Source organism: Falco rusticolus, chromosome 1 (genome assembly GCF_015220075.1).
Source record: "Falco rusticolus isolate bFalRus1 chromosome 1, bFalRus1.pri, whole genome shotgun sequence".
NCBI lineage: Eukaryota > Metazoa > Chordata > Aves > Falconiformes > Falconidae > Falco > Falco rusticolus.
The window spans coordinates 83,031,942-83,042,706 of NC_051187.1; the positions used below are offsets into that span (position 1 = coordinate 83,031,942).

Sequence of the window (10,765 nt, forward strand, 5' to 3'; positions counted from 1 at the left end):
TGAGTTTTTTTGCACAGCTCTGCAAACGTCCCCTCTCCCTCCTGTGCCTCAGTTTCCCCATCGGTGGGACAGGGCTGTTATGATGTCTCAGCCTCGTAGGCTGAACACTTGGCTTTGCACAGCTGAATTACAGACTGATTTTGCTTGAAAGGGACGTCTGAAGGTTTCTGACCCAAACCTGACTTCAAGCAGGTTCAATCTCAAATTTAAATCCAACCTGACAGCTAAGTCGGGTGGCTCAGTGCTTTTACAGTTGGATTTTGAGCTTCCCTGGGGTTATACCAGAGACAGACAACAAGCTCTCCATACCCTGTGCTTGATTACCCTCGCAGTTAAAAGCTATCTCCTAATATTTAACTCGATTTCTTCCCAGCTGCAGCTCGTGCCTGCTGCCCCTTGCCCTGATGCCTGGCACCACCAGGAGCAGCTGGCTCCATCTTTCTCACGTATTCCTATCCCCAGGCTCGATTCAGGGCGGCCGCCTCTGCCGCCTGCTCCGTGGCGAGGGGAACGTCAGCCGGTTGCAACGGGGAGAAGTTTTCCATGAGCACAAGTGCAAAGGGTGGCTGGGCTGCAAGTGGCGGCGGCGGTGGCGGTGAGTCGCTTGGCTGCTTTCCTGCTGCTGCGTGGGGTCCAGCAGCCCGCAGCCATGCTGTGCTGTGCTGTGTCGGGGGGCTGCACCGTTGACCCAATTGCCCGAGGTGGGAAAAGCCGTGGTGGTCCATGGAAGCGGGGTGAGAGGGGGCCTTTTCCAGCAATGCCGGCAGCTGCTGGGTGGGATTTGCATGAATCTGGAGGATTTAGCTCAGCCCTTCCTACACTAAGTTAAATCCTGTCCTTGGTTTAACCCCTTTGAACAAAATCAACTTGCTCTAAAAGCATAGTTATTTCCTTTCATTTATTGATTTTTTTAAAAAAAATTAAACTCCAGCTTTTGCAAATAGCTCGTAGGGGACATGACGTGCTTGCGCCGTGACTTCTGCGCAGTCAGTGCTTTGGCTAAGGCCAGGAAGTGTCTCGCAGCAGGGTGGGAAGGACGCAGGGAAAGCAGAACGAGGAGGCTCCAGCCACCTCAGTGCAAATCCCAGGCAGCGTTTCTACTGCCTGCAAAACGCTGCATGCTTTCTGCCAGACACAGCTGCTCCAGCTCCCTGTGACTTTTGGGGGGAGAAGGTACTGTCTGTCCACCTGGAAAGTTTTTGAAGCAGTCAGCTTGGGATGTGGGGCTGTTCCCAGGTGGGGGGGTGCTCTGGGACCCTGGCAATGACTGCGGTACCTCCCCAGCATCCATGGAGTACGTCAGCACACGGGGAGGCACGGGGACTGTTGACTTCGAGGGAGCCCTGTTCTCTGGGTACGCACCTGACCAGGGCCTCTTCATGCCCCAGCACATCCCCTTGCTGGATGGGGACACCCTGCGCAGGTGGAGCAGCCTCTCCTACCGGGAGCTGGTGAAGGAGCTGTGCTCCCTCTTCATCACAGCTGAGCTGATCCCGCGGAGCATGCTCAATGGTGAGCCCCAGCCGTGCGGGGAGCTGCTTGCAGGGGTGTGCATGAGGATTTTGGGGTGTTCAGATGCATCTGCCTGCCTTCACTCCATCCTCTTCGCAGCCCCCAGAGGATGGAGCCTACTGCACCTTTGCCTGCTCCTTTCTGTACCCTGTTCTCCTCTGTCACCTTGCTGCCACTTGTTACCTTCTCAAAAAGGTGTTCCTTGTGGGATTCTGGTGGCTGCAATAGTGATGTCTGATGCTATTCACTGCTGGGGTGCCCTGCTACCCTGCTGGGCTCCAGACCTGCCCTTCCAGCAGGGCTTTATGCTGCTCCATGCTCTCATCGAGATCCAGTTTTTAATATTTTAACATTTAACAGCTATTACTTCCACCAGAGGGCAGCTACAACCTCTGTCTCAACAGCACGTTACAATAAAATTCAGGCTTCCTGTATTTTATATTTAAACACAGCTTGATCTGGGTGTCTCCTGGGGTTACTTGCCATAGAGCTATCAAACACAATGAAGCTGGACTGGTTTACTCCTAATAACTAAAAATAATTTGTAGGATAACTACCGCCTCTCTAGCAGCTGAGAGTCTTTGGATGTGCAGAAAGCTTCCCAGGAGCATGAAGAGCACAGATGCAGGAAGCCACAGGTCAGAAAAACATTCCCCTACCCAACCTAACAGCCCCTTTAACCATTTTCCCTCTAGACTTGATCGACAGGGCCTTCAGCAGGTTCAGACACAAGGATGTTGTCCATCTGTCCAGGCTGAAAGATGGGCTGAATGTGTTGGAGCTCTGGCATGGGGTTACTTACGCATTTAAGGATCTGTCCTTGTCCTGCACAGGGCAGTTTTTACAGTACTTCTTGGAGAAAAAGCAGAAGCATGTCACTATTCTGGTGGGTGAGTATGTCTCTTTGTCGGGGATAACATTTCTGGGCAGGTCTTTACCTTGAGAGCCACCATCCCATGGCTCTCCTCATAGCTGTCCCAGGGTGGTATTGCTTTGTGGGTGGCTGGCGAGTGACCTCCAGGCAATGCCAGCGTGGCTGCTCTAGCCAAAAACATCTCATGGAACACCTCTCTATCTTTTTCTTAAAGTGCAGTGGTGCAAGTTTGATTGATGCATCAATTTTTGTTTTCCTTGGTTCTCCCTCACTTTGAAACAGGGACTTCAGGGGACACGGGGAGCTCGGCCATTGAAAGCGTGAGAGGACAGAAGAACATGGACATCTTTGTTCTGCTCCCCAAGGGGTTCTGCACCCAGATACAGGAACTTCAGATGACCACTGTCATTGAAGACAACGTCCATGTATTTGCTGGTTGGCATTGCTGTTGGACTGTCCACTTTACAACCCTGTTGTGTCAAAACCATCACCCTAAAAATCTCATGAGGCCGCTGGGTCATTGCCATCATGGTCACCATGCCCAGACACCTGGCTAACGGAGGCTGACACCCCCAGTTTGGTGACCAAGTGGTTCAAGGCTTCCTTTTCTCCTGGCCACAGATGAGAGTTGCCTCCATGCAGGCGGTTGGTGTTTAGCTGCACTGAATTCAGCACCATTTCTTGGCACTAGAAGGATCAAGAGTCACCCCTTTCCTCTGTCCCTTCACCTTCATGAGTGGTCTACCCCCTACCGTGTGCTGTCCCCATGGTTAGGAATCACTGCTGGGTTCTTGAGCTGTCCCATGGACTCCTTTGCTCAGCTGGGTCTGGTCTCACCTTGGCATCTCACAAGGGGTGCAGGCATTTGCCTTCCAGGCAAATACATACTTTGTATTAGCAAAAGTCCAGAGTTCCACGTCTGCAGAAACCACCCGGCATCCATGTGGTGTTACTCAGCCCCCGGCTCGTGCAGCCCCCGAGGCAGACCGGCAGCTCGGGACACCCCTGGTGGCAGCGAACCCCAGGGCTGGACACTGACCCTACTGAGCAGAAATACCTCACGCCTGATGCACCCATGTTGGCGGATCTAATCTTTCCTTTCTCCTTTTGACAGCTCATGGGAACAGTGATGAAATCGATGAGCCTATCAAGGAACTGTTTGCTGATGTCGATTTTGCCAGAAAATACAATCTGATGAGCCTGAATTCCGTCAATTGGTCGAGGATTATGGTGCAGATTGCTCACCACTTCTATGCTTACTTTCAGTGTGCCCCATCCCTGGATACCACCCCGCTGCCAGTGGTGGAAATTGTTGTGCCAACAGGAGGAGGAGGAAACATCACAGGTGAAGGGAAAAAAGATGTTAGATAAGGAAGAGAGAGAGTGCTGTGACCTGTGGACTAAAAGCACTTTGCAGATACTGGGTATTGCTATTTATTAAAACACCCACTCTCTGGTAGGATTTCTTCAGAACCACTGACATTTCATTACTCATGGATAGTTATTAGTCATTCAGGTGTCACTGATGATTTGCAAGGTGCAGAAAATCCCAAACCACCCTTTCAACTGTAGCTATCTCGAGAATGGGCACATTAGAAGAGGACAGAATGTATTTGATCCAGAAAAGAGGGAAAATACTGGGGCTTTCATTTCCTAAGTGAGACATTAACAGAGATGTGGAGTCCTGCCTGGTCCTACTTTGGTTTGCCTGGAGATGTGCAGTCAAGACAACCATTTTTAATTGAATTATCTGGTCTTCTAAATGTGAGTCCTTGATTGCCTTAATCCCCAAATAGGCATGCAACTGTCTGTTGAAAGCAATAAAGGATTTGATGCACTCAACTGCATTCACTGCACTTCCAGGCTGCTCATCTGAGCAGCATTAATAAGCTGCAAGAGCCCAAAAGTTTCATCTTTCTTGCTTGAACAGCAGCTGCCTGACCTCTCGGTCCCCTGTCCATCCATCTTCAAATGTGGAGATGCCCAAGGCTCAGTGTTCCATGGCAGGTGGAACACTGCATCACTGGATTTTATAATCTGGTGTTCTACCAAACGTTAAAGTCAGGTATCTCAGAGTCCATTAGAGAATGTCATTTGTGTCCACTTCTGAACTATATGCTTACTCAATTTTTATGACTACTTACTTGCTAAATTGCCTTTGGCTGTTTCTTCATCAAGCGTGCATGTATTTTTTCACTTTTTTCTAGCTGGCTGTATTGCCCAGAAAATGGGTCTCCCGATTAGACTTGTTGCTGCAGTCAACAGCAACGACATCATTCACAGGACTGTTCAGCATGGAGATTTCTCACTGTCAGAAAGCGTGAAGGCTACATTAGCATCAGCCATGGATATTCAGGTATGTACTGAATCGGCTCAAATGGGAAAATACCTAATATTATATATTTGTATAAGTTGGGGTTTTTTGTACTCTGTTCTACCTGGTTTATGAGACCATAATTCTGCCACTGGCAATGCCTCTCAGCGATGCATTAAGAGGTGTGACTCATACTGAGCATTTATGTTGCAGACTGCTGAGCTGAGATAGATCAAACAGCTTCTTCCTTACTTTTCAGGGCCTGACTTTGTAATCTGCATTGCTGAATGCTGGGTTTCTGGGGTTTCATTATGTGCAAGGTTAACAAGAGAGGGATGGTTTCTTAAAACGTGACACTTAGAAAATTATAAATCCTATCGTGTCTCAACGGCTTTGTTGATGCTTCTGAAAGGCTCCACCAAGAGTAAGAGAAGAAACCGGGAAGAAGGTAGGGAAGCCTAGAAGAAATGCCTCATCTATGGCCATCTGCAGCTTGCCCAGAGCAGAACAAGTCTCAGCAGGCAGGGAAAGGCCTCAGCCATGGAAAAGCATGGAGGTACAGAAACCATATGCCTGGAACTAAATGCCTCCCATTTCATACCTGCCCTGTGATCCACAGGGATTGGATCTGCTTCCAAACAAGTGACCAAAATGTGAAATACTTGATGTTGTATCACTGTGGCCTTAAGCTACCTGTGTTTTCCAAAAGCTGTTTAAACACATTGTGAGGACCTGGGGGCCTGGAGGGACTGCCATGCTTTGCAGTAAGTTGTTATGCTCCTACCACTAGGCTGCTGTGGTCTGCAGCTTGTCTTTCGTCCCAAGGCATGAATTTGTGGGGCTCCTCAGCACTCAAAGGGTAGTTGGGCTCCTCTTGTGTCCCTTCAGTAGCACTGATCTGCTGAGGCACCTAAGCATATGCCAGACTTTGGGACCATGAGGGAAGGCAGCCAGGTGAGATGATGTCCAGAGTTTCCCGAGGAGATGGATGGGTGTATCCCTCTGCACATCCCTGTCCACGGCTGCGTGGGACATCATTGTTCAGCTCAAATCTGAAGCATCCATGCAAATATTTCAATAGCTCAACAAATCATTCATGGTGGAGGGGAATTCAGAAGGTGTCTAGTTGGGACCTGCTCAAAGCTGGGTCAGCCCTGAGGTCAGACCAGGTTGCTCAGGGCTTTGTCCAGTTGGGTGTTGGAAACCTTCAAGGATGGAGAGTGCACAACCTCTTTCAGTTGCCTCTTCTGCAGACTAATCTAAAGCAGAGAAAACTTTCCATTTAGATGCTAACTGAAGAGTTGAAGGTGAAGCAGAAAGTCTAGTGTGGGTCAGCCTTGTAAGGAGCAATTCCAGGAGAATCACAGTAGACTTTGTGTTTTTGCAATACCTAAAGCCAGCCAAGGGCTGTTCTCTGGCCCTGAGGTCAGGAAGCCCCACGCAGCTCATGTCCACATGCCAAAACTTTCCTTGGGAACAGCCCCCAGCATGACCTGGCCTCCAAACTGGGCCCCAACATTCTCCTGGACAACTCTAGTGGCATGGGGCAACACCAGACCAGAGACCTGGCTAGTAACTTAAATGGGAAGGCCGGTGCTCACACCAGTGTCCTGGTCCAGTTCAACTTACTGGTGTCAATGTAGTGATCTCTATTGGAAACTATAAGGCTGGTATGAACGGAGGGTGAAGGGGAAGGTCTGGATGTGAGAGCTGCGGAAAGAAGGATGGGAGAAGGGGTGTCAGGAGGATGGTGCTGGAGGCACCTCCAGTAGCAGGTCATCAAAGTCCAGGCACACTGACATGCCACTTCTCAGGACAGTCAGGCTGGGAAGCAAAGGACAGCCTAAAGCCAAGGGCAGGCTACGCCCAGACTAGACTGAAGATTACAGGCTGGAGGCTCTGGGAGATGATGGTGGGAAGAGGAAGAACAGGACTGGGGCCACAAGCTACACAGATAAGGACACGAAAGGCTGAGTAAGTCCTGATGACTCGCCAAGGTAGGATAGGATGGAGAGAAAAAAGGTCACAGGCACTGTCATCTACTAAAAAGCATAAAGAGCTTACTCAAAACCAGCACTTGAAGCCATGTGATGTGATGAGGACTTGATAGTTGGTGCCTCTTGTGCCACCTGTCCCTACAAGGTATCTTGGCCAAAATACCTGGATGAATGTTTCTTAGTGATTGTGAGCATGCAGGAATGAGACAGTGAGCAGTGAAATTGATTTGGGACCCTCCTGTAAGGTCTTGCACCGAGTTTTGCTGCAGTGTTGCAACACTGATTGCTACACAGCCATACAGGCCAGTCAGGCCCTATATGTGCCTTATACGTTCATAAAGGTTAGCAGTCAGCCCTGCAGGGCGCTGGGTGTCTCATTAAGTCACGCGGGAGCTGGGTGACTCAGAGCAGCATCTGCAACACTAAGTAAACAGCTGGATATTTCTGGTTCTCAAATACATAGTGTGTTATTAGCCTGGGTTCCTCAAGGTGATTGTACAGATGTGGTCACACTGTTGACTTATCAGTCATCCCTTCATTAGTTTGTTTTTTTTTTAATCTGATGGTCACTGCCAGACTGCTCTGACAGGTCAGAAGTCAGAAAGACATCATGTTCCCAAAGACTTCTCTTGGGATGTAGGTGTGTAGGGACAAGACACAAAGCCCACCCCAGCTTCCACCAAGAAAGACGTGGTGGTAGGACCTTAACTCTAATTAGACGTGAGAGAATCCACACAGGTGCTCTCCCCCTCAGATGGATGCCGGCATTTCTGCTGCTCATCTATTGCCTTGTTACTGCAGGAACCTTACAACGTGGAGAGGATCCTCTGGCTGCTCTCAGGCTCTGATAGCCACCTGATAAAAACACTAATGGAGAGATTCAGTGCATCAAAAAGCCTTACGCTGCCAGAGGATTTGCACAGAAAGGTCTGTGTGTGTGTGTGCTACCAGTTGTTTTCAACTCCTTTTCAGAATAAAAAAGATCATAGGGGGGAGTTTCCGATCAAAAATCTAAGCGTGAATCCAAAGCAGGGGTTTTATACCGATGCATGGGCACGGAGATGCTAAAAAACCCCTTTGGATTATGTTTTTAAAAAGAAGCCACTTTCTTCTTTGCAAAACTATTTAAAAAATGCCTACAATTATTTACGTAGGATATGAAACCACTCGTCCTTGGCCGCTCCAGATCTGGCATTGGCCACCAAGGCAGCGTGCAGTGGGTGTTGGCACAAACTGAGTATGGCATTTGGGAGTCTGCTGGGTTGGGTGCTGCAATTCAGCCTCAGTGTTACACCAGATGAAAGCATGAACACAGAGAGAGATACAAGACAAACCCAAACATTTGAATTGCGAGGCTCTTTGGGCCAGATGCAAAGTCCTGCCTCTTCCCATCCAACACCTGCTGTCCCTCACTGTGCATCCTTTGCCTGGTACCTACTCCTGCTTCAGCAGCAGCAAAATAAATACAAACAATTTGCATTATTAAAAGAAAGAAAGAATACTGCACTGAGGAAGGTTTTACAGGCTCTCAGAAACTCCCTTGGAGAATGCAAATAGCAGCGCAGAGCTGGAGCTGAGTCTTGGCTCCTCTCCACTCACACTCCCAGCACCTGGGGATGGAAAAACCTCACTTGCATGCCGGCCCTGTGACCGTTTCCAGCAGTGCTTCATCCCCTGGCTGCAGCAGCAACCCCTTTTCCTTCAGTCCCTGGGGAACCCTATCCTCCAGCTTCCCTATTTTGACCTGCTTTGCTGAGTGCCGGTGGCACAAGCCCCTCTGGGAACGGGAAGGGTGGTGATGCCCTGTGCAAACCTCCCTGTTTCCCCTGGGGCCACAGCTCTCTGAGACCCTGCACTCCTGCTCGGCCTCTGATGAGGACATCGTGCGAGCCATGCAGCGCTGCTGGGAGGAAAACCACTACCTGCTGTGCCCCCACTCCGCTGTAGCTGCTCACTACCACTACTCACAGCCAGATGGGTAAGGACAGCGGTGGTCGGTCGGTGGTCGGGAGCATCAGGGACCAAAGCATCCCTTCCCCATTGCTCCTGCAGCATCTCCAGCTCAGGGCTCACATCAAAAGTTTTCTTGCTTTTCTTTCCTTTTCAGCGCGCCCCGGTGTTGCTTAGCTCCAGCCTCTGCAGCCAAATTTCAGGATGCCCTGCTCCGAGCCGGCCTGGTTCCCCAGCTTCCCCCTGAAATCACTGCCTTAACAGCGATGAAGACCAGGTCCACCCCCCTGGACCGGGGACAGGACTGGGCACAGGCACTCCGGGGATGGATCGAAGCCATGGCACAGTGGCGGGAGGCACAGCGGCATTGCTTGGCTGCCTCGGGACAGCAGGGGATCACCGGGCAGGGAGTCACGCAGACCTGAGCTTCCAGGGCACGGCTGGCCCATGCCTCCCAGGGCTCATTTTCCATTCCCAGGAGAGCCCTGTGTTGTGCTGGGAGAGGAGCCTATACTCTCCATGCAATGAATTATCAGTGAGAACACACTTTGCTATTGAATTAGACTATTTCATAACATTTTCAGTAAAGAGCTCTGCAATTGTATCCCCTTTTTCCTAGTAATTCATAAAAACTGATGAAATGCTGAGTAAACCCACCTGTTTCATCATTACTAGCTATTACAGAAAGCTCCCTTAGCACTTCTCACAGTCGCCAGCTTCCTGAGCGTTATCCAGTGATCCTGGCCCAGTGCTGGGATGTTCAGCCCAGCAATGCCAGTACCATCCGAGATGCTCGATGGGAAATACATGCAGGGCTGGGTGGATCCACTTTACCCATCCCTGTAATTTAAGCAATGCCAGGGATCATTCCCAGGTATCCAAACGTGCTCAGCGATAGTGTTAAATGTTTTCCCTGGACATGTTTGTCTTAAGGAGCTACTTTCCGATGCTGTGTCTCGCAACTTTTGGTCCTAGTCCTGCTGCAGACTCTTCCTGGGCAACTTCCATGAAAACAATAGGAAATGGGAAATTCCCCTTATCTTCTGCCTGAAACTTTGAGTCTTTCAATACCACGTTCCCATCATATACATATAAATATATAAATACCTTGTGTGGGAGCTGCCTCCACAAGTCATGCATCTGGCAGGAATCTCTTGTGCCTAAAAAGGGGTGGGGGGTGGGGGGTGGGAATTGGGAATAATTACACCAGGGGGGAAAAATCCCCCATTGCCATAAAAAAAAAATTCCCCCTTTGACATCAAAGGAAGTCCTGTAAAGGGAGGATTAATTTGAAGGTTTAGTGGCATTTAGCCGGGTAAAAGTAAATTCTATGAAGTAAATCAGTCTGGGATGTTGCAGAATGTGCGGGAAGAGCGGGAAGCTTTGCCAGGGCTGCAAGCCACCTTGCTGGCACCTGGGCAGCCTTTTCCTCAGCCCCCCCAGCACAGCCAGCCCCACACTGCTTCTTTCCATCCCACCAAAACCCTGCAGGAGAGGAGGGACCCGCACCTTCCCCATTCCAACTAATGGGGATGAGGGAACAGCTTAGTTGAAAATGATGCAAAAAATCACAGCACATGGGTGCTAGATGTTTTTAATGCTAATGGCTCTACTAGTTGCATGGGTAGAGCAGCTGGGAGGAAAATGGTGGTGGGGTCCAGGAAAGGTCTGATTCTTCACAAGGCCATCACCCACCCCTCTTTAAGAGCCAAACTGGCCAGCAAAATACCTCTTATTTAAGCAGCAATGCAGCCTAGTCCTCAGGAATAACCTCACCCCAAAGGATGGCTTTGCACTGGGAGGTGGTGCAGCAAGTCACTGGTGGTGCTGATGAAACCACCCCACCCCCCCGATCCCATCTGACCCCTGCGTCCGACTGCCCCTATTATTGATGCACGTTATACTCGTCGGACTCCACCACCTTTAATAGCTGCCTCCCCACATCTTGTGGTTCTTGGCCAGGGATGGCTGCCCAGTTGTAATTTAGCACTTAATCATAGCTTAAAACACCCTGTGAGGGGTAAGAGGCCTGAAATTACACCAGCTCTGCATCCAAGCAAGAGGTTGCAAATCCAGCTTACTGTCCGGGACTGGAGCAGGAAGGAGGAGTGGGAGGGT

The 10,765-nt window shown here is 49.9% G+C and overlaps 1 protein-coding gene across 8 annotated transcripts; it reads left to right on the forward strand.

Annotated features, from left to right (window-relative positions):
- The first annotated feature begins 393 nt into the window (after positions 1 to 393).
- THNSL2 (threonine synthase like 2) lies at positions 394 to 9,299 on the forward strand. Of its 8 annotated transcripts, none has more exons than XM_037387398.1 (10): positions 396 to 595; positions 1,285 to 1,512; positions 2,208 to 2,402; positions 2,669 to 2,811; positions 3,653 to 3,731; positions 4,594 to 4,742; positions 5,113 to 5,256; positions 7,499 to 7,624; positions 8,536 to 8,675; positions 8,805 to 9,299. In XM_037387398.1, exons 1-10 carry the CDS (start codon positions 544 to 546, stop codon positions 9,070 to 9,072), a joined length of 1,524 nt encoding a protein of 507 aa, XP_037243295.1. In that variant the 5' UTR covers positions 396 to 543; the 3' UTR covers positions 9,073 to 9,299. The 8 variants fall into 8 exon arrangements, with proteins under 8 accessions (XP_037243306.1, XP_037243295.1, XP_037243288.1 ...); XM_037387391.1 differs by having other exon boundaries at positions 397 to 595; positions 2,669 to 2,821; positions 3,501 to 3,731; XM_037387423.1 differs by having other exon boundaries at positions 397 to 595; positions 1,389 to 1,512; positions 2,669 to 2,821; positions 3,501 to 3,731.
- Positions 9,300 to 10,765: the final 1,466 nt, after the last annotated feature.